Genomic DNA, 24,604 nt, shown 5'->3' with positions numbered 1-24,604 from the left:
ACGGACACTTCCAACCACTTTATCCTGGCCCCAGTGCATATGTCGGCGAGCCTGCCCGCCCCCCAAACGCACCGTTTCCTTTATTGTAAACAACAATGAAGTGCGGTTTGAAAAAAAACCCATCCGCCACCGGTGAACTGCAAGCCACCAATCATTTGTAGTCAGTACCCACAGCGGCTTTTGAATCCCCTCCTTCTCTTCCCACCTCTTCAAATTCATTGGCTGCCAGAGGAGTAGCGACAATGTTTAATGCACCATGCGGTGTCCGGAGTTCAGTCAGTGAGAGGAAGCGCTCCGTGGGCTTAGGGCTGTGCTGCGTGCGCGAAATAGTAAATAACGACTGTGCGTGCGTGCTGAAGGAAATCACACATTTTCTGACAGATATAGGGGAGACTTGTGCCGGAATGCGGCGTTGTTGCTGACCACCTCCTCAGCAGCTGTCTCTCTGTGTATCTGTGTATATATATATATATATATATATGTGTGTGCCTCTGTGTGTGTGCGTGGACTTTGACGGGGACGACGGGCAAGGACAAAAATGCCACTACGGGAATCAGTAACTCTGTGCTGTCTCGAACGGCGGAAAAAACACTGACTGCCTTTCAAATATTCACTTTGGATCTACCTTACTACACATCTGGATTTTTCCCCTCCTTTCTTCTTATTCTTTTTCTTCGTAGAGTATTTCTCAGTTTTCCTTCCTGAAGAACGGTGACTCACTGCAGGCAGAAGGCGAGCCGCTGCATCCTAATCAGACAGCGGAGAGGACTTCAGCTCATTGACATTACAGTCATACTTTTCTGGAGCACTTTTTTTTTATTTCCACTGCGCTGCACTGTAGCCTGCGTGTGCATTGGAGGCTTGTGGCTTTTCCCCCTCTCTCCCTCTTCACAAAGAGGAGAAGGAGGATACGGGTGGCACCTACTGAAGTGGGCTAAGGAGACGAAACTCTCCCTAAACCCTGCTGGAACTGACTGTTTTTTAATTTTTGTCTTTCTCCTTTTATTGTTATTATCTTTTGTCTTTTTTTGTACAGTTGTATCCTTGGACTATTTGCGCAGTTTCTTTTGGTAAGTTATATATTTGAAATCATTTGACATCTCTTCTCTTATTTTTCCACTGTCTGTTGCTCGTTTCCGAACCTTATCTCGCAACCATCCCCATGCATGCGGATGCAACAGCTTCTTCTTCGTCTTCTTCCAAGGAGCGATGAATCTCTCTCACAGAAAGAGGGAGAAAGAGAGGCAGAGAGCACGAGTGGAGAGAATTACACGGCTGTGCTGAGATGTTGGCAGCTCATTTCTGAATTTTTATAAGGCTCATTTTAAATATCCGGATTATGCGGATTTGTTAATGCGTGTAAGAGGCTCATTTTATACACACTTATTCAAATAGCCGCCACAATAGGCCGTGTTCAGTTGTACGCCTGCAGTGATACCACATTATTAAAGTTGCCCTATTACAGTTTGAGTTCTCCTAATGTGTGAATGGGCCATTATCGCGCTCGGGTCAGGTAGTCCATTGTACATTAGAGATAGATTGAAAAAAATGCACTGAGGATGTGGTATTTATGGAGTAAATAAGCTACAAGGAGAATCATTATTTGCCCATGTATTTTATGCTGCGTGGAGTGTCTTCCCAAGGTTAACTAATTGACAAGCTTCCTCCGTAAATGTGGAGATGAATTACACATGAGCTTTGTTTCATTTTTGGCTCAGAGGTGGATCTGATTTCTTACTGGCAGAATGGCCAGTGCGGCTCAGTGTCTTTTCATTTGAGTGGCTAATTGATTCATGTATATTATAACATCTATATCTTGTTTCTGTTTTCCTTCTTAGGTGGTTTTTGAACACTTTGCAGTGACTATTCTGTTTGGAGACTGGATCCCGATTATTGCTCAGATGAGTCTGGATGCTCAGCTGAATATAAATTAGGTGCTCAGCGCCACAGATTGCTCGCAGAGGAAGAGAGCGACAGAGCAAAAACAATCCACAAAGACAAATGTCAAGGCCTCGCATGATGAACAGAACTCTTTATTTTGTCCTGGATAACAGAAATACCACATTTGAGCAAAATATCAACAGTTAAAAGGAGGGGCTAATCTCAACACAGATCATAGCAGCTTTTAACTGAGTGGAGATGTATCTTTCTATTTTCTTTTTCCTGCTCTTGTGGGCTCAAGCCCTGACATTGAAAAACTTGAATTACTCTGTCCCAGAGGAGCAGGGTCCGGGTACAGTGATTGGGAACATTGCCAAAGATGCCAGACTTGGAATTGAACAGACTGGGCAGGGAGGACAGGGTAAGAAAGCCAACTTCAGAGTGCTGGAGAACTCAGCCCCGCATCTCATCGACGTGGACCCACAAAGCGGATTGCTGTATACGAAACAGCGCATCGACAGGGAAACATTGTGTAAGAGAAACCCCAAGTGCCAGCTCTCAATGGAAGTGTTTGCCAACGACAAGGAGATATGCATGATCAAGATAGATATTCAGGACATCAATGACAACTCACCTATGTTTCCTTCGGATCAGATTGATATTGACATTTCTGAAAATGCAGTCCCAGGGACACGCTTTCCCCTGACCAGCGCACATGACCCAGATGCAGGGGAAAACGGCCTGAAAACCTATCAAATAACACGCGATGACTACAATCTCTTTTCTTTGGAGGTAAAATCCCGTGGTGACGGGACTAAATTCCCAGAATTAGTTATTCAACGACCACTAGACCGGGAAGAAAGAAGCCATCACACCCTTATATTGTCAGCCACTGATGGGGGTGAATATCCTAGGTCAGGTACCATGCAGATAAATGTTAAAGTTATTGATTCCAATGATAACAGCCCTGTGTTTGATCAGCCCTCGTATGTTGTGGAAATTCCTGAAAATTCACCTCCTGGTAAAGTCTTGATCGATCTAAATGCCACTGATCCTGATGAGGGGAACAATGGACAAGTAGTCTATTCTTTTAGTGGCTATGCTCCAGAGAGAATCCGAGAGCTTTTCTCCATAGATTCAAGAACAGGAGTCATAAAGATTCAGGGTGAAATTGACTATGAAGAAAGCCCAGTTATTGAGATTGACGTCCAGGCAAAGGATCTAGGTCCCAATCCAATCCCAGGCCATTGTAAAGTGACTGTTAAAGTGCTTGACAGGAATGATAACTGGCCATCTATAGGCTTTGTGTCTGTGAGACAGGGGGCCATCAGTGAGGCAGCTCCTCCAGGCACTGTCATTGCTCTGGTCCGTGTCACAGACAAGGATTCGGGCAGGAATGGGCAGCTTCAATGCAGAGTCCTAGGTAATGTACCTTTTAAACTTGAAGAGAACTATGACAACTTTTACACAGTGGTGACAGACAGGCCCTTGGATAGAGAGATGCAGGACGAGTACAATGTCACCATTGTGGCCAAAGACAATGGCATGCCTCCTCTAAACTCCACAAAATCCTTCACAGTAAAGATCCTGGATGAGAATGACAATATCCCTCGCTTTACCAAGTCAGTCTACCTTCTTCAGATTCCTGAGAACAACATACCTGGGGAGTACCTGGGGTCAGTTCTGGCGCATGACCCAGACCTTGGGCAAAATGGCACCGTGTACTACAGCATAATTAACTCCAATGTTAGTGGGGGTGATGTCAACACCTATGTTAATGTGAATGCTGCTAATGGAGCCATCTATGCTGTCCGATCTTTTAACTATGAGCAAATAAAGTATTTTGATTTCAAGGTTCTGGCTAAGGATGCAGGATCTCCGCACTTGGAGAGCAACGCCACAGTGCGCATCAGTATTCTCGATGTCAATGACAACATCCCTGTCATAGTTTTGCCACTTCTTCAGAATGATACCGCTGAAATCCATGTGCCACGTAATGTTGGTGTTGGCTACATTGTCACCACAGTGAGGGCGGTAGACAGTGACTACGGTGAAAGTGGGCGGCTCACCTATGAGATATCAGATGGCAATGAGGAGCACCTCTTTGAGATTGATCCGGTGACCGGCGAGGTACGAACGGCCCACCCGTTCTGGGACGACGTGAGCCCCATTGTTGAGCTGATCATTCGAGTATCGGACCACGGCAAGCCGACTCAGACCGCTGCCGCCAGGCTCATCATCAAGGCCTCCAATGGACGACCTCCTGATGGACTGCCGCACATGAAGGACAATCAGAACTGGGACATGTCTTTGCCTCTTATTGTAACTCTTAGCATCATATCTATCATGCTTTTGGCTGCCATGGTGACCATAGCTATCAAGTGCAAGCGGGAAAACAAGGAGATTCGCACTTACAATTGTCGCATTGCAGAGTACTCGCACCCTCAGCTGGGAAAAGGGAAGAAGAAGAAGATTAACAAGAACGACATCATGCTGGTGCAGAGCGAGGTGGAGGAGCGGGATGCCATGAATGTGATGAATGTGGTAAGCAGCCCTTCCTTGGCCACCTCTCCCATGTACTTTGACTACCAGACACGCCTGCCACTCAGCTCACCAAGGTCAGAGGTCATGTACCTCAAGCCCACTGCCAATAACCTCAGCGTGCCCCAAGGCCACGTGGGATGCCACACCAGCTTCACAGGCCCAGTCACCAGCACCACAGACACACCTACTAACCGCATGTCCATCATACAGGTAAGAGAAATTGCACTCCTTCACTGTTGTGCCACCATTTTTACGTCACAGGACTCACAAGGGTCCCACTTCCTGTATCAGCCCCCCACCCCTTGTTTTGTAAAATGAAAGAAAAAAAGAAAAGACAAGGACAGGCAGAGAGGCCCAGAAGCACTGAGACAAAGACAAGAAAGGAAGAGGGGGGGGGTGAGCATTAGAAGGATTAAACAGTCATTCTGGTGCTCTCATAGAACAGAGCCAGTGACATCAACACAAATCGGTTGTGCTTGGAATATGTCACGGCAGGCTTTTGAAATCAGTTTTCAGTCGCTGTCATCTCATTGCTGTAGAGTCAAGAGCTTAGCCTGTGTTATAAGCAGGTATATATCCTATTTTGGACCATTGTCATAATTCCAAAGAAATGTTCTTGCTTTAATCCAAAAAATTACATCTAGATCAGTTTGGTTTAAATGATTTTTACCTGAATATTTTCTAAATTAAACATATACAGGGTGACAGCAACAGATGTCCTAAAGTGATAGTGAAGCTCCTCCAAGCAGTGACTGATGCTTTTTCTTTTTTTCTTTTCTCCCTTTTCTTTTGGTGAGACATGACATTCTATAGCTATATGAGGTTTATTCTAGTGGGTTTTAATTCCTAGAGATTAGGAGATTGTACCTATTTTCACAGCTACTTTATAAGTCTTTGAGCGGAGTACTGGGTGTATAAGCCTCTAATGTGATAACTTCTCTGTGTCTTTGGCCTTAAGCCCATTAAAAGTCTGTCGTGTCAGACAAGGATTAGAGCCTGCTTAAGACATTGGTATGTAATGCTGGGGATAATGGGCAGTCGTGGCACAGTTTACCCTTATTGCGATATTTACCCGTTACTCTGGCCAAAGCGGCCGCCCACCCTGATTCTGGTTCTGTAAGTTTCTTCCTGCTAAAAGAACCTCCATCTTCTTCCCCACTCTCTCCAAGTGCTTGTTGGTTTTTCAGCTGACAATGCTATGCTCTGGTGCCATGACCTTAATGTGTTAAGTGCCTTGAGAGAACATATGCTATGATTTGGCACTGAATTTTATATCATAGTCTTATACTGCTTCACACTGTTAGGGCAGGACATTTTTGCCAGTTGCACTTTATTAATTTTTATTTTTTTTTATTTTTTTACATTTTTTGCTTCCCCACTGCTTTCAGTGGACGTGGACTTGATCGTGACGGTGATCAGATGTGACATATTCCCACCAGGGAGGAAGACCACTGTCTGTCGTTCTCACTTTCAGCCTCATCCCTGCTTCTATTATGAACCAGCTGCATAGGGCAAGGGTCAGCAAAAAGATCGTTAAGGCTTCCTAATCAGAGAGAGAGAATAATTGCTGGGCCTTTCTGCAGGCTGTTTCTCTGCTAATGTAGTGATGATGAATTGGACAACACGAGGCTGTCTCACACACAGACACACATGCACACACATAGTTTGAGAGCTTCCTTTTCGCTCTTTATTCAGACTGTCAAAGGGGAAACTAGCAGGAAAGGCAACAACACATTCCTTGGTGTCTTGTTTACAGACGGTCCCCTTCGACGCATCAGGCGTGCAGGGTGCTCTATTGTATTATTCAACAGAAACCTGTGTAGAGGGAGATGGCCTGAGGCATTAAGTTTCTTCAGAGGCTTTACAGAAGCGTATCTCATTCCTCCCTCCTCCCTACGCCATCCTCGCTTCTCCCTGCGCGTGGACAGTAAGTAACCTGAGTCGGCTAGCGTGGCTATGGGAAAAATGTCAGGAAACAAAGACAGAATTCCCCTTCTATCGATCCCAAGGCCTCTCAGCCCATCTGTCACTACGGTTGTCACAAAGGAGAGGCTATGTGGGAAAAAAATAAATAAGGAGATGGATAAACTGGGTGAGCATATCGCATGGTCACTCACTTTCACAAGGGCACCTTAGTGCCGCTGTCTTCATCTGTACATACAGGTTTACCAAACTTGTTCCAAGTAGAGCCGCTGTAGTTGTCTTCAACTTCCAGTCTTTCTCCATACTCCTGTTGGCCTCTAATGATGTTTTATAGCAGTGAGCTGGCAGAAAGGCTAGGGCTGGTTTCTAGCTGGGAGAAGGGAATAATACGAACACATCAGCAGAGCTCTGCTGACCTTATCATTGTCACCACAGTGCCAGATTCATTTGTAGAGAGAATTCCTGGAATAAGAAGATGGATGATATGTAATGATGCCTAATTTTGCTTAAGGCGTTGAAGGGAATTACTTAGCGTAGAATCAAGGTTAAGACCAGTCTGCAGCAAATTGTCTCAGTGTTCGGGAAGAAGGAATTACTTTCCATCACTTCACACTTAGCCCAAGTCCAATCTGTCACGAACATGCTTTAGGCAGCCATGTGCACCTAGTATGCACGTTCCTCTTTTCTTTTCATTTCTTTTACTTTTGTGAACAGCTGACATCATCACTGTAACCAAACAGTTAAAGACACCTTGTGTCATGGCGTTCAAACGGCCCATATTTTATCATATTGATTTGTTTTGAGTTTTGAGTATTTCTAATTAGATTCACCACAAAACTCTAATTAAACAGATTCTTGTCTTAGTGGGAGACCGTTCGTGTTAATAAGGTGCAAGGAATACAAAGGCAAAAAAAAAGAAAAGAAAAGGGGGTGTCAGGAAGGCTATAAGAGCTGCCTTTAGGTGGCGGCATTCTGCCTTGTGTGGGGTGACGGGGAGGAACGGGGCTCCAGTCTCTGCTGACTTGACATTGTCACTTGTCATTTGCAAAGAAGACTCCCTGCTGCTCTAATGAGAAATGCCAGACATTCAAACACATGAAATATAGCATAATTTTTTTTTCTTGTGGATTTGCCAGGCGAGCAGCCGCACTTCTTTGAGTGGCAATATCTGGATTTATGGAATTTTGGGATTGAGTTCACACACAATAAAAAGATCCAAAATCCTATTCGGTGAATTAAATATTCCTGGAATAAAAACAAACGTCAAGTGTGGTGACTGTGATCATTTGAAAAGCCTACTTACTAAGAAGAAACAAACAAACAAAATAAAAAATCACTGTTTTCATCTGTTTGGACTGAGCACATACCTGCCAGCAATGTAGCCGGAGCAGATGTTGAAAATTGATGCTTCGAGGAATGGTCTTACTCTGCATAATTTAGGGAGATTGTGTGAGTGTGTGTGGATGTGTGTGGGTTTAACGTCATTGTGTATTCCAGGCGTGTGATTTAAGCCTTTAGCTGGCAGGCTCCGTGACAGAGCCCCTACTCTTTTATGAGCGTGACAATCTTGTATTTGTCCGAACGTTGAAACGCCCTTCCTCCAAGAAACGCGCGCGCTCGTGCACCCAAACACACAGATGCACGTGTGAGAACTGTTTTTGAGGATTCCGCTGAAAAGTCTTATCAAAGCCTCTGCTGTGCATTGTATTGAAATTGCTCCCACACCTCAGTGGCCACTGAGGCAGTGAATAGAAAAGCACTCTTTATTTCATTTCTCTCCCTTCATCTTTAGATAACTACTTTCCTTCGGAGCTTTCTGTTGGAACAAGTTTGGTAAACCTGTACGCACTGAAACCTTGATCGACAGCATAGCAACTGGATGCGCAGGCAGTCATTTCAGGAATGGGAGACAGTTTAAAAAAAAAAACAACAACAACTTTTTGCAATTTGTGTGCATTTGTCCCCCAGTTGAGCCTCTGAATCACCGGGCAAGATTAGTTTTATTTGAGCTTGCCAGTCCTTAAAAAATATCAGCTTACCTCAGGGTATATCTTCATATTTCCTCAAATAAACCTGCTGCTACTGTACATAACGCTACACACTGAAAATCTGAATTATTAATAAGCGGTTTTATTTTTTTCTTCATCTCCCCAAAGCTCATATGATAGATACCCGTAGAGCGTTGCCTGAGGGAAGAGCTGTAAATCAGGACATCTCTCTTAAGCCAAAACACAGAAACGCTTTTGTTTATTAGTTGCCATTATTGGCATTTTCATCTGTGGTGCCTGCAAAGGTGCGCGCTTCAACAGCGTTGCTGTAGCAGCTCTTGTAATGCACAGAACAGCAGCTATGTTTGCATCCTCTTTCATTAATAAATCATTTAACAAATCAGAGGAAAGCGGAAGATGTCACGATAAGCATCGACGGTCTCTGGCTACATATTTGTGGAAATGGGCGGAAGACGGTGGGCAAGAACGCCAGCCAAGATGGAAACAGAAGACGGAGACTCTCTGACAGAAGCAGAATTTGAGCGTTCGTTCGCTTCGTTCCTGTCCTTACGGTGCGTTTCGTTTTCCCCTCTACTTGTGGGGCGGTGACGCTTTTAGATTTTTAGAAAAGTTACCTGAAAGACTTTAGAAAAGTCCGGTGTGGTAGTAACGCACACATCTGATGTCTTTGTCTTCCTCGCTCACTGTTAATGTTTTCTTTAGACACAGAAGACATCACACAGACTCACAGGCGTAAAACTTCCATTCGTGCAATTAACAGTTCATTGCAAATATAGATGCTACGAGTATCCGGTGAATTTGCTTGAGATTTCACTGCAGCTGTAGAAGTCAATGTTTTATTTATTGCAAGTTTTCAAAAATCCAAGTAACCCTGCTGAATAATTGAAATGTTGGCCCCTGACTATATGCTCACCGCTACACACACGCACTCCTTCTCTGTAACTTAAACTCAAGTCAAATCAAACTGTGGATCAAACTGAAATGGATACAGAGGAGACAAAAACAATGTGCTGTATGTAAAGAGTGCCATATTTTGGTGTTATTTAGATGTCCTTTTAGCCAGCTGCTGTGCCTGTGCGCTGCGTAATTTCATTATTTTTAACAGACCCAGCGGGGTGACAGTGCAAGGCAATGGAAGAATTGTATTCTCTTTTTTTTTTGCGAGGGTAGAGAAAGAGACAGGATATGAAAACACAAGTTGAGCTCTGTGATAGCCAAATTGGCCGGACACATTAAACCAATTTGCTTGGTTCAGTAGGAAGCAGCCTATTGGAGATGACATGGGCATGATAATAAGACTGTGGCTTGTCAGTAGACATCCACTCCTTAGTTATTGTGTGTTTGTGTGTGCCTCTATGTGTGTGTGTGTGTAATAGAGGTGGAGTGGATGAGCAGCACTCTTCTGCCTAATTCCCTGACACCAGAGCTTCATCTTATCATGTCATTCCATTGAGCAGCAAGTGCCGTTGATTAGCTTGGTTTACTTTTCATATGCGAGCTGGCGAGTCCTTTGCGACTTATTAATTACTCTGCTGTTCTGTAATTACAAGGCTGCTGAGACCATGAGCTGATGTTGCCTATGTTGGCTGCCGCTGTGTCTTTTTTTCCTGACCACGCTGACACTGGCAGATGCACGCCTACACCGTGGATGCTGTCACTTTACAATCTTTCTACTGTAAGGTGTTCTTTTTTAAAGAGAATACCCTCCGATGCGTCATGTTTCATTCAAGGAGGGGGAGAAAAATAAAAGGAAGACGGAAGATTGCGATAAATAAACATTTGTGCATGTCCCTAGTTACCTTGTTGCTGCTGGCATTGTGCTCAAACAAGTCAGGCACAAGGAGCCAACCAGGCATTAACAGAGCTCCCAAACAAACGAGAACACAACATAAAGCATAACCTTCACAGTGGAGGAATCTAGCATTCAGCTACCATGTGTCTACCTGTGTTTGTGGGGGGGGTTTGTGTGCGTGTACACACATACCCTCAGAGCTACCACCGGCTGTGCTCTGAAGCACCGGTCTTGCTGGTTCCCTCAGATTGGAATGGGCTTCCCTGTAGTGGCCGCCTGCCCCCTGAAGACTCTTAGATCCCCCGTGGGGTCTTTAGACTTAACGTTTTAGGCAGCGGGGTGTCTCAGCCGCAGCAATAGATGGGTATAGATAAAAGTGACCACACAGTAACGCGCGCTAACATACACAAGCACACCGACGGCTGCGTGCTGCACACGGCGTGGCAATGCATTCTTTGAGCTGCCAGCAGCTGGGTCTCCTTGCTGTAAATCAAACACTTTCAAAGTCAAACAAAGTAGAACTCGCTCGCTCCGCTGTGTCTTGGCGCCGGTCCAACCGGAGAGAGCTTTTATTTCTGCCACATCTTCCTTCACCGTGCCCCCTAGGCATGTGCTGCAGAAACAACACGCAGCCGAAAGAATGAGTTATGCGAATCTGTTCTCACCTTCTATCTCATTAGTATTAGAGGAGTGATTTATCCCGCTCGCTTCTCTCCTTCTCTCTCTCTCTCCCCATGTCCTTGCCTTTTACAGTTCAGCACTTCCACAGCTACATTAGTAATGAGATTAATTGATTGGAGGGATACACAATGAGTACCGTTTTATTTCCTCTAAATTCACCTAACTGCGTGTCAAAAACAATCTGTTTCCAAACAACTTCTTCCCCTTTACGCAATCACTACTGATTGGGAGAGTACATTACACTCTTCCCAATCAGGAAATTACAATTTGCTGCAATATGAGGAGCATCTTTTTTGTTTCCTCACTCTGCCACTCTCTGTTTTTTGCGTGCACGTGCTGTGAATGTGTCTGCGAACGTCTGACGCTCTAATAAGAGCGATCCAGAGATCCCACTGTCTCTTCTGTTCCAGCTTATCTGTAGCGCAGTTTGAAATCTGACTCCCATGTCTAAAGCCCTGCGCGCGTCTGAAGGGAATTGACAGCCGCTGTGTTTTGCAGTGGCTGTTATGTGTTTGTGGCAACAGAGGCGAATGAGTCGGCGCTCTCAGATGTTATTGTCTAAACAAAAGGCCCTTTAAGTGGTGGGCACACAAGATTTGTCGTCAAACGTCGCCTCTGCCTGCTCTTCGGGGTAGCGATGGTGATGCAGAGTGCTAATGGTGTATTGAAAATGGGATATTTGGCCGGTCTCATCTTTTTCTATTGTACTACACAGATGTACTCAATTGGCCCCCCTCTCTGGGTTTATGTCTTAGAGAGAAATCTTTTTGGGGCCTTTAGCATACAGATCAATTGCTGGTTTGCTCCATTTCTTATTGATTTTTGCTCTGTTTGGTACTGAAATACTGTTTTTCATTATCTATCGCTCTGAGGATTGTTTAGTAAAAGAAGAACTCGCGCTCGCTCGCTCTTCCCTGGCTTTCCCGTGCTTTCTTTCTCTCCCCATTTTAGGGTTCCCTTTCTTTCTGCTCTTGTCATCTCTGATAAGCGTCGCGATTGCTCATGTTACTGACGACCCAAGCCAAATTCATAATGATGAGATTATCTTGTCAACAGTACAGGGTGTATATGTCTGGCGTATTGATCTGCGCACTGTCCTAATAAATGAAGTACCACGATGGAAGCGTTGGCTCAGTGATGACTCTGAACGCGTCTTGCTTTTTATACACTCTCAACGCTGCTGAGATGATGAATGGAACTTTGTCTCCTTTTCTCCTGTTTCCTCTCTTCTCCTTCTCCCTCTCCCCTCGTCTCTACTCCCTGGATTGATGGGGTAAAACGTCTCTCTTCACACACACACACATGCACATACACACTGTCTAAAAATGCGTCCTCTTCTGAGGTCACGTTGACACGCAGAGTCGATGTACTCCCAGGTGGAGAGACATGGGTGCAGCCGTGGGAGAAACCAATCAGGTAGTCTGCAAGGGAGGGTGAGAGCGGGGAGGAAACAAATTACCAGCGCTGGTGCCAGGGCCTATGAGAGTGTGTGTGTGTGTGTGTGTGTGCTTGCCTCTGTGTGTGTCTTTAAATGACTGTGGTTTGAAGGGGAGTTCATCTATGCATTTGAAGAGAAGGTCAGCGGGGTTTAGAGCGCGAGATTATGTGCGATTGTTTCTTCTGTGGGCTAGCTGATTAATACTAAAGCTGCTCTGACAGATTCTTAATGCACCATAGACACACTTAAAAGAGAGCGAGAGAAACCAACGTCCGGAGCTTTGACAACGGAGAATTATCCTAAAGCCTTTTCTGTCAGCCTTTACCCAGGTGCACGGACAGTATCCTTTCTGTCTTCCACTCCTTCCTTGGCTAAGCTACCTCACCCCCGCTGACCCGATACATGTACAGTAGATAGGTCACCTTGAAGTGAAACATAGTCCATCTGCAGCAGACAGGGAGAACCCAGGTGTGTGTATGTGCACTTGTGCATGTATTGATATTAGACATATGCACGCGTTCTGTGCCTTTTTTTCTGTGTGTGTGTATTTATGAATCTGCGTCTGGCCTTGGTTTGCTGCTTTGGGGAAATATCTAAAATCCTTTCATCCACAGAATGGCTCTTCCTCCATCAATTCAAACGGAATAATTTGCTCTTTAATGATTTTGTTCACAAGCGCTCAGCTTCTGTCTTGTTAACCCACAAACAAGACCACAATTTGTGATGGCTTGTTTTAGCACTAAATTACAAAAAAAGCTTTTTATTTCTTTCTTTTTTTTCCTAAATAAAAATAGAATAGATGTTGGATAAGTACAAGATGAGAGGGTTTAATAATATTAGTTGGAAAATGTGAACATAAGCCGAAGTCAAACACTAGCTTATTACAAATGACTCCAAAAGCTGAAGGATACAGACTTGGTGAGTTTATTTTATGAATGCCTTTTATGTATTCTTGAGTGTTTGCCCTACTCTGTAGATATTTCTAGTTACTTGTGTAAATCCCCATTATTTAATTATATTAAAGATATGAAAGAAGAATTATTTTCTTCGCCCTTTAGAATGAATTTTGCATAATAATTGCAGCAGTTCCTGACAATGTTACCAAAATATTAGCTTGAACCTCATTTTGTCTGTGTGCCATATACAAGTATACTAACTAGGGCTAGGTGATATGCCTAAAAAACTGCTGTTGTCATTGTCATATGAAACATGCGGGTGAGGGTGGGGCTACCCTGGGGCAGTTTACAGTTTCAATGTGGTCACTTTAAACATGGAGATGGTAACTTACATAGCCTTTGTCTCTGGCTGTAGCTACTTGCTAACTATTTCTTGCTATAGCAAGCAGACTGTTTGCTTAACTTAGCTTAACAACTGTGCTTGGCTGGACTGGCTCTGTGTATCCTTTTCAACGTTATCACCCTTTTAATAGTTATTATCAGTAATCACACACTCACCAGCAAACTTTTTAGGTACACTTTGGTAGTACCGGGTTGGGCCCAATTTTGCCTTGAGTCCTGCCTTAAATTCTTTATGGCACAGATTCAAAAAAGTGCTAGAAGCTCACCTCAGAGAGATTTCTGTTCGTATTGACGTGCTGCAGATTTGTCAGCTGCACAACCATGATATCAGTCTCCTGTTCCACCACATCCCAAAGGTGCTCTATTGGATTGAGATCTGATGACTGTGGAGGCAATTTGAGTGCAGTGAACTCATTGTCATGTTCAGGAAACCAGTTTGAGATGATTTGAGCTTTGTGACATTTTGTGTTATGCTGTTTGAAGCAGCCATCTGAAGACTGGTCCACTGTGGTTATAGTGGGATGGACATAACCACCAACAATTCTCAGTTGGTACTAAGGGACCCAAAGTGTAGCAAAAAAACAAACAAACAAAAAAATCCCTGCAAACATTACACAATTAACACCAATCTGAACTGCTGATGCAAGACAGGTTAGATCCATGCTTTCATGCTCTTTACACCAAATCCAACCTTCTGTTGTCTAATTTTGGTGAGCCAGTGTGGTCTTTTGCTGCCGATGCTCACTTGCTTCAAGTTTCAACATGCTGTGTTTTAAGTGATGCTTTTCTGCAAACCTTGGTTATATCAAGTGGATTTTGGAGTTAATGTTGCCTTCCTATCACCTCCAAGCAGCCTGGCCGTTCTCCTCTGATCTCTGACATCAACAAGGCATTTTCACCCAGAGAACAGCCGCTCACTGGATATTTTCTCTTTTCACAACCTTTTTCTTCAAACCCAAGAGATGGTGGTGTGGAGAAAGTCTCAGCAGATCAGCAGTTTCTGAGATACTCAGACCAGCCATATCTAGAATTGCTTAAATCACCTTTCTTCCCCATTCTGATCCTCAAGTTGAGCTTCAGGAGACCAGGCTGCAGGCCTAAATGCACTGAATTGCTGTGATTGATTGATTTGATAGCTGAACATTCAAGTCTTGTTGTCACCATAAAGTTCATATTTAGTGAACAGACATTAGGGGGCTGTCAGTCTTCTGAACCAAAACAAACAAGCATATTTATCAAGCTGTCAGACTTTTTACTTCAAATTGAAAAGTGCTTAGTGCTCAAATACTATATTCCTGCTCTTTCCTACACTTACATATGAACAGTGTGTTACCTCTGCTTTAGATTTTTGGGCTGACTTGGCGTTGGAATAATGAGTTAAGGAAGGTCAAAGCTGACTCATGACTTCAGTTAACTGCAGAGCTTTTGTAACTATTGATGAGCAAGTACTGAATGATTAGTATCTAGTGCATCAAGATCATACACTACACACCTTTTCTTTTTTTCATGCGTTTCAAAGGTGTATAAATAATGTAGCTTTAGCTAAAGTCCTCTAACTCCCATTCCTCATTCACTTCTCTTTTACCCCAAGTTCACATATTTTCCTTTATCAATAATAATAAGACTGGTCCCAGCTGTAAGCTTCCCAGACCAGCTGGTTAGTCTACATAAAATGTCTCAAGCATTGAGGGAAAACAACACTGCTATTTTAGAAAGCTGGCAAACTGCTGCGTTAAGGGTTTTTGTGTGTTGGAATAAATATGTATGCCAAAAGCCACATTTATCATTTACTCCTGAGGCTAAACTGCCACAGATGTGGATTGTGTTGATAGAAGAACAAACATGCCATGTTGTGACGCCCCTCCTCTTCAGAAAAGTTTTCTGCGAGCTGGCTGCAGAGATGGCAGCTGAGACTGAATTGCCTGCTGAATTGTTGCCATTGTTGTTGTATTTATAAACGGCAGTGCTGGTAGGAACGCCATCCATACAGTAATACTGCAGAAGATGACTGCAAATTTAACAAGGCCTTTAATTTTTGAGTAAGATTAGAACGAGGCGTACTTTTTGGAAAATAGAGATATGGTCACAACATGTTCCAGTCTGCCTCTTTTTTTTTAAGGAGGCTGTAATTTAGGGCAATTTTATTTAATTTCCAGGTCCTATATAATTATTTTTGGCTTGGTATTTGACTGCCAACTACCGAACAGGCTGCCTCATTATACTGCTCTGCACATAACTGCGACTGCACTTCATTATTCTGGCTGCAGAATAGTATATGAATACACACTCGTCTCAGTCACCACTTCATTCACATACATTCACTGCACACTTTATTAGAAGAACCTGTTGAGCTGCTCGTTAATGCAAATATCTAATCAGCCAATCACATGATAACAACTGAGCATCAGAATGGGGAAGAAAGGTGATTTAAGAGACTCTGAACCTGCCTGTTGGTAGCAGATGGGCTGGTCTGAGTATTTCACAAACTGCTGATCTACTGGGATTTTCCTGCACAGCCATCTCTAGGTTTTACAGAGAATGGTCTAAAAAAAATAAAATGATAAAATATCACAGAGCTGATACAAATGCAGCATTAATTTAAATAACCTCTCAATACAACCATGGTGTGCAGAAGAGCATCTCAATACAGAAGACCGCACTGGGTGCCACTCATGTCAGCTAAGACCAGGAAAACTGAGGCTACAGGTCATAGTGGCTCGCCAAAAACGTCCTATTATTTTATCTTTTCCATGGCAAAATAGAGTAAAGACTATAAAAACTGAGATGAGAAAACAATTTAATCTCAATCCTCCGCTAGCCTACACTTAGAATATAAGATCAAGGATATAAACATAGTCAGAAATGACTGATATGTTTTCTCAGTAATATATAAAAATGAGCAGTAATTTTGTCTAATACATCGAGTACACTAATAACATTGGGGTTATGTGTTAATAAGCTGCCATACTTTTAACAAAGGATATAAATGGTTGCTAGGTAGCATACCATAGAATTTCTCAACAGATCCTGTAATGGTGTATCTGATCTTTTGAAATGACACATTATTTCTCTGATCAGATGAATGGACTATTGTTGGTGCTGAGTCTCAGTTTCTGCAGTTTTTTGCATTTGGATGGCACGTTTTAGAATTTGGTGTAAACTAGGTGAAAGCATGAATCAATCCTCGCAATGATCGCAGTGCACCCATCTTCTTCTGGGCTCACATCAGGCATGACGGCAATTAAATCAGGAGGAATCGTGGCAGTTCAGAAGAAAAAATTGGGTATATCCCAGTATGAGCAAGATGTGCCTAATTCCTAAGTGTTTATGACATAATGCAATTAAATAAACATGTTGAAAATTGGTGAGTTTAGTTTTGGAATGACATCACTAAAGGCACAGTTACTGGTTAATAAATATATTCCTTCACACACACACACACAGACACATTTTCCCACGGTGGGACATTTATACTGACTTAGATTCATTTTTGGCAGACCTACCCTACTCGCCTAATCATAACTTCTGTGGACCTTTGAGACTCAGTGTGTGCCAGCAACACCACAGAGCTCTGAAACCAATAATTTTAAATGGCTTAAGCTACACCACAACAGTTTGTCGCTGTGTTGACCAAAGCACACCTGCAGTAAGCGCTGTCATGAGTTTGTGCACTCACAGTGGTCAAAGCTCAAATTGCTTGAACTTTGACCTCTGTTCATGGTGTCCAATACCTCAGGGCCATTTAAAACAATAGCAAAAATGGAGTAAAAGCTGATATGAAATCCTTCAGTTATGAGTTTGTGTTTATATCAAAACGCTGGCAGGAAAATCCAAGTTTCAGTCCATGTGGGCATATCAAGCAAACACAATCTATTGGCTAGTAACAGCTTGGATTTATTATGTAGTTTATAATACAATGATCTACCTATATAGGTCTGAGTTTCTCAACTTGAGTTAAATATATGCAGTTTTCATATGGACTATGTTATTGAATTTGTTACTTAGGTGCCCTAAAACTTTGTAAAGTATAGCCTTAAACTGAGTTTTGCCCTTTAAACATGAATTCGTTTAAGTTAAGTTTATGCTAACCTGCTTTTGTCCCCAAAAGATCGGTAGGTACTCATAATGTGACTGTGTAAACACTCTTATGTCCCCACAACATGAATAATACAATGACACACACACATGCACAGATGAACACATACACTGATACCCTGACACATGTAGAGACCAATTCCCCGGTCTGGTAGAAGAGGATTATGGCAGACTTCTCACTCAATTCCAAAACCCCACGGTCAGTCATAGGAATTCACTCAATTTGAATTTAGTTTGCAGCTTGTTAGGATGTGAATTGTGCCAATGCCACCCTTATGAAACTGGAATTAATTTTACTGCTTGAATATCCCACTTGCATGGCATTTCAGCAATCCCACATTTAGTTTGCCTAAAGACAAATGTACAGCAGCTGGTGAGCAGGCAGTGCAATTTTACAATATTGCATTCTTAGGGTTTCTTTTTTTGTTTCTTATGTTAGAAAAATATGTCTAGAATGATTCTTTTTTTTGGGATGTTATAGGTAAATGAAAAATATGATGAGATTACAAAAAAAAAAGATTAAAAAAATGACAAAACTGTCACACCTCTCATTGGCAGCATTCGCTAATGCCTAATAGAATAAATGGTGTTATAATACTACTAGTATCACACTACTGGCTTTTAAGATATGCATCTGTATACACAAAACATTCAGTGTCTGGATTTCAAGATTTCTAACATGTATAGAAAGAGGATGTTTTTATTAAACATGAAATATTTATTAACAGTCATTTGCATTTCCCTCGTTGATGGTCTGATCAGATCAATCTTCTTTATGAATGGAGCATTTTTGCGTCTTTTATTCTGCAATACATGCATGTTTTTTATTGATTTCTTTTTTTTTCTGAAACACTCATCTTGAATTCCTGTGATTTGATTTCATACCACAGATGCATCATAAAGTGGGTCACATTCAAATTGGTTTCATTTACTTTCATTTAGGAAAAGCAATGAAAAAAAAGAGACGCTGACAGTTTGCCATAGTACAGAGCATCTGTCGTGTGTTGCCAGTGTGGCAGATAATTGTAATCTTTCCCCAAGGGGATGTTGGTCAGCATTATTGTTGTTTATGAGAAATGTTGTTCTTTTTAGTTAGATAAGGATGATTCACTCAGTGAGGGCTTAATCGGCCAATTAATAAAACAATTACATGCAAAGAAGTTAAAAACTGGTTATTATATTTATATATATGTATTATAATTTTGCGGTAAACAGATTGTTCTCTATCACTGCGTATTAAGACAAGCCGTCTGCGGCGTTTTGTTTATGCAGGATGTAGTTTACCCCATCGTTTGATTTTTCATGCATTATAAAACAGGCTGGGTTGTCAGATCTCCTGTACCTGTGAGAGTGCGTGTGTGAAGTTTGTGTGTAAGTGCGAGCCAGGGAAACAAGTTCAAGGATATGCACTCTCTCCAGAGGTTTGCATTTTCTTATTGTGCGTGAGTTGATTCTCAAGATGATAATGACAGGCTTAAGAATAAGATTTTAACAATGCTTTGTTGACCATCTCTTAGACTCGGGCTGTGTTTATCCCCCAGAGTGTTCTTTTCATGCTCTTTAAAAGTAATTTAGTCTGGAAAATTAAACGACAAACATTATTACAAATAGATGAATGTGCTTTACAAAAGCAGCTCTTAGAACTGATAGACTCTTTCATAGCTGTTACTCTTAAAGGCAGATGCAGCAATCCCAGTTGCACATAAAGATCCTACCTTAGAAATGCTACCAAAGTAGTCATTTGTAGACAGAAGAGAAAATTATATATATTATGTACTTGCTGAGGCTCTTCTTCAAATGGAATGATATATCATCAGTAATCACACAGGCTGTCTTTCTATTTTTCTTCTCACCTATCGTTGATTTTAGTCTTTTATACTATGGTGTGGTTTGAATAACAATTCATCTCTTTCTTTTCTGTTTTCTGATTTCTTTTTAGTGCAGCGTTTCTTAAATAAAGACTAAGAATAATAATTTTAAAAAAGCCCTTGTGCCAGTTGGGCGACTCCGTGCACTCTGCTGGGCTCTAATAGTTTCTCTAATGCTGCTGTATGGTCAACCAAAAATAATAGACAATCAATCAGAGCGGTTGCATACAAATTATGAATATTGTGTGTTTGCTGGCGAGGAATGAATATGCAAGGGAGAGGTCATGCTGTTTATGCGACTATACATAAAAGCCTCTAAAGTGCTACTTAGCCCTATTTAATGAAGAAAAGGCCCCACTCCCACCAAATGAATATGAACAATAAATATAAAAATATATAAATGATAAGAATAAAAAGAAATGCATTTGTTATGAATAATGAATTGCGGCAAACCATGATTAACAAGATGAGACTATTGAGTTGGATTAGAGCTGTCTGAGTCACAATAAACCAGCAATTTTACAAAAAGGCCTGTAGTAGTTTTAATAAAACACAGTCACAGTATTTTAAGGCAGTGGCACCTTTAACACAGTGGCCAAGTTTATTCAGCCCAAGTTTATTAGATTCATGGTACCGAAGTGGAGTTCAGTACAAGAGATTGGAAGGCTGTCGGTAAAGATGCTTTAAATGACAAATCACTACAAGTGGGACAAATAATCAATATATTCTGAGATAAGCCCCACTGATATGTTTTCGTTGTGCTGCCACTGATTTCACAAGATGTACTCTGCTTCCTTCTCTTCCTTTAGACATTTCTGAAAAAAATCAAATCAAATGAAACCTCTTTCATAATGCGTGGTCAAAAAGGATGCAGCATTGTGAATGCAGGAAAAACATATAGTAATGTTCAAAATTCTTCAGTCGACCTTCATTTCTTTATGATTTGATAGAGAAATGGGAAATAGCTGCTGTGATTTATTACAAGCAAACATAGATGTTAATACAGTATATAAGACAAACACAGAGTTTGTACAATTGTAACGAGCTTGAAAGTCAATATTTGGTAAAACTGCATTTATCCTTCAACACAGCCTGAATTCTCTTAAGTAGGCTTTCTTGTAATTTCTATAAGTAGTCTTCAGGAATAGTTCTCCTGGCTTATTGAAGGACATTCAAAGCTCTTCTTTGGATGTTGGCTGCCTTTTGTTCAGTTCTCTGCTTCAACAATGTTGGGGTGTTGATGCTGGGGAGGCCAATCCATGAGCGATGGTGTTCGATTGTGTTTTTACTGCAGTCTTTTTGGGATCATTGTCATGCTGAAAAATGAAATCACTTTTTCAGATCACAGTTTTTTCAGATGGTATTGCATATAAAAATAAAAATGTAATGGTACTTTTCTGCATTCATATTTGTCAATCCAGCCATCCAGTGGTCCAACACCACTGGTTGAAATGCAGCCTCAAACCAGTCTCCACCATGTTTTACAGATACCTGTAGATGCTTACTGTTGATCTCCTTGGTGCATATTGTTTGAACCAAAAACGTTAAATCAGGATTCAGCCTCCATAAGACCTGTTGCCACTGATTCTCAGACCAGTTATTGGGTAATTTGGTACACCTCAGCCTTCTCTCAGTTTCTCTTCTATCAGTTGCTTCCTGACACTCCCCTCCCAGTGTGACCATTTCCGATGAGACTTTTTTTTTTAAAGAGTAGGTGGATAAACTGAAGGGCCAGATGCATTTCTCAGGTCCTGTGTCAGGTCTAGGGCCGTGCGACCATAATCTCATATCCCAATATAAGAAATTTCTCATCCCGATAACGATATATATCCATACTCTTTCACGTGACTCTTGCGTAGGTGGTTGAAGAGGTGTGTCGTGTTTGAGTCTGTGGTGGGGATCGGTTTTTGATTGGTCCTTCTGTTTGGAGCTACCTGGTTCTGCCTCATCTTCACTGTCCATGCTGGTATTCTCTGTGCCTGCATCCACGTGGTGACCATCCAAACAATGAAAAAATAATGTAGTTTGCGATACCATGAATCAAACAATAGTGTATAATATGAAATGATTTTTCAGCTACTATTCATCTGCTGTACGTAGTTTTCAGGGTTACCACTTCTTCTTTTGTCTTTCACTGCTCCACTTTTCTCAAATGCACACCATAATGAGACATGCCAAGTTTTTAGCTAATAGCTCTTTGAGAATTACTTTGTTGGAGCAAGAATACTGTTTTATGTCTGACACTGTGTTATCTTTGGCTTTTTTTAAATAGATTTTTATCAAGTCAACTAAACAAATTGCCTTTTCGCAACGTTTCTACTGGTAACAAAGTGGCTAAAGATACAATTTAAAACTGGTTCTTTGCTAATGTGTCTGTTTTGTGTAGACAAAACACTGATTCTTTTCTTCAGTTAGGTGCCCTTTTTTGTACTTGAATGATTCATAGGTCAGTGTTGTGGCTTAAACAAAACGGTCAGGTACAAGGACTGAGCTGAAGATTAGTGAAAAAACAGCTAGTATAAAAAGTCTTTAAAATTTTGGCTCCTTGGAAGCGAAATATCAAACCTGCTTCTCAATATATTCTGATAATGAGAGCTATAATCTATTATGTGTTTTTGTTTTTGTAAGAAAAGACAACCACAGGGTTTCTTTTCATGTGTACACATAATCAGCATATCTGTAAAATTAAAGTAGCTGAATTTAAGGGTTGCTGTACTAGAGGTGTGGCAAAATAAACAACAACAGGCTAGGTGTGAATGCCCCTTCCTGATGATTCACAGCACTGCATAAAGAAACCTTTTTTTAGCCTTTTCTCTGCTTTATACAGAGGGCTGCTGAGCACGCATGCTTGATTTTAGCTGTGCCTCGTGTCATTTATACAGCTGCACTCGCTCACACTTGGGAGACACCAGTTTAACTACTGCTTTGAACTTCTGTCAACAGCACGGCTCACCCGGGCACCTTAGAATTATGCTAGAGGTTGTATTTAAGTGTTTGAGTGCCGCTGACATGTGGTAGAAATGCAACCAGCGGAGTTTTTTCCTTTTTGCTTGTTATTCTGAGGTAGAGCGACTTCAAAATACTTGCATAGGATTTTTCTTTTGTATCTGTATACATGAGATGATTTGAGACATCCATATAAGTGTGATTTCCCCCCCAAAAGAACTAAATCAATGGCACATATTTTTAATTTGATACAATTTAATTAATAATTACATTGTTTATGTCAAAAGGTTCAATAAAAACTCAAGTTTCACCCCCAAATTTTAATTTTCTAGCAATTATTTCATGGTTGAGGCTTTACGGGGCTAAATCAAAGCCAAACTAAAAGCACTGACATTTAAAAAAAAAGATGCAGAGTTGAAGAGTGGAGTCAGATAAGTCCGTGTGCAACATACCATAAAACGGTGCAAAAAGATGTTTTCCCTTAGAGAAAGCCTTCATAGTCCTATCGAAAGGCATATTTTCAGCCTGCGTATCGTGCCTGCGCTACATATGTCTAAAGAATGCCATGTCACCTTGAAATCCAAAATTGTCTTAATGTGAAAAATTCTTCTTTCAAAGACTATTTTATGATGATGTTTATACATTAGAGCAGCCCAATACCAGGGGGGAGGGAGGGTATGACATTTTGCGTAGTAATGTGTAAAACTATAAGAAGCTTCTCTGTATAACTGAAGGAGCGCTATTAATAAAGATTTAATCGTTCTGAATATAATGATGAGGGTGGTTTTGTAGATGACTGTATCTGCATACAAAATGCATCTCTTTTCATCTGAAATTGTAATTTTTTACTGAAATTTTTTTTGAATGCAGTGCCTCATTTCTTCAGACATAATGCTGTAAATGACTTTAAAGCACCAAACTCTGGAGACAAAGCCCCTCTGTGCCTCTGGCTGAGGGACTGTCATTATTGCTTCCTTACTCAGGAGTGAAGCTATTTCCTCCTCCACTGCCAGTCTCTGTGGTGTCGAGGGAAGAGCGGCACGCAGAATGCTGTCGAAAAAGGTGGAAGCTTTGTGGCAGAGTTGTAATGCGTAGCACTCGCACAACGTGCTTGTGGAAGGGGGATGCTGCAGATACGCACCCCTCTCTGATGCTGCGTACGCTGCTTCATCTGTCTGTGGTGGAGAAACCTGCAACCTGAACTCCAGTGCAAAATAACCTGAGTCTGATATGGGCAAAGGCTCTGCCATCGTTGGTGTATTATGATTGTTTTTTTTTCTCTCTTGTTCCTTGTTCATTAGACTATGTACACACAGAGCCTGCATGTCACTCACCATTCCCTGTGTGTTTGGTTGACAAAGTTAAAAAACAAATAGAAAAACTGTATCAAAAAACCTTTAAATTCGCAATGTTATATCGGACGACCTTCTCTTGGAGATTAGTCACAGAAAGTAACAGTCCAGCGGGGTTTTTTTTTGCATCACATAGCAAAAGGATGCCTTTCTTTACACTAAACATCCGTTTGCACACATCACCAGTTTGTTGCTGAAACAATGTTAAAGTAGTATCTAGATTCACACGGGCTAACTGTGGTTGTTGAGTTGTGATTGGTTTACTTGTTTGGACTGGACCCCTTTTAGGTTATTTAGAAGTTAAGTAAGAGCCTTACTTAACTGACGACTGATTGATTGATTGGTTGATTGTCTCTAGGAAGATATTTGAATGTTAAGTTGATCTGACCCCTTGTGCATCTGAGCCAGTTGATTATCATCGCAGTGTAATTACTGTCTCCACCCCTTTCTTAAGATGTTTTTCACTTTGCTTTTATGCCTTTCGTTTTCAGTTTTTAGCCAAAGGAGTGATGGGTGAGGCGTCCATCGTCTGCCTGTTCCTGTCACTTTTTCCTCCTGGGTAAAGTTAAGATGTTGGTGAAACTTGCACACAGTGATCAACTAATTAGCCTTTATCATTCAAGGTTGCATTTGTCGCTTCACAAGAATCACTACTGCTTCTACAGGATTGGTCAGATTTTAGTGAAATGAGATAAGTTTGTTGTGGACATTGCTGTTTGGTTTCCTTGACTTCTCGCTGGATTTTACTTCTTATTCGTTTGCGCAATAGAGCCAAAA

At 41.6% G+C, this 24,604-nt stretch overlaps 1 protein-coding gene across 2 annotated transcripts in view; it reads left to right on the top strand.

The window, feature by feature from the left end:
• The first annotated feature begins 268 nt into the window (after positions 1-268).
• The window catches only part of LOC100698850 (protocadherin-17), a 59,771-nt gene continuing 35,435 nt past the window's right edge, over positions 269-24,604 (top strand). Inside the window, exons 1-2 of one of the 2 annotated variants that reach the window (XM_025905534.1) lie at positions 269-1,070; positions 1,839-4,425. In XM_025905534.1, the coding sequence (XP_025761319.1) occupies positions 2,140-4,425 (2,286 nt within the window). In that variant the 5' untranslated portion in view covers positions 269-1,070; positions 1,839-2,139. Of the gene's footprint in view, positions 1,071-1,838; positions 4,636-24,604 lie in introns of both variants that reach the window. The other variant, XM_003445721.5, reaches the window with a different exon arrangement.

This window comes from Oreochromis niloticus, linkage group LG1, assembly GCF_001858045.2.
Source record: "Oreochromis niloticus isolate F11D_XX linkage group LG1, O_niloticus_UMD_NMBU, whole genome shotgun sequence".
NCBI classification, from domain to species: Eukaryota; Metazoa; Chordata; class Actinopteri; order Cichliformes; family Cichlidae; genus Oreochromis; species Oreochromis niloticus.
The sequence above is the reverse complement of the archived record's forward strand: the minus strand, read 5'-3'. Positions and strand labels throughout refer to the sequence as shown.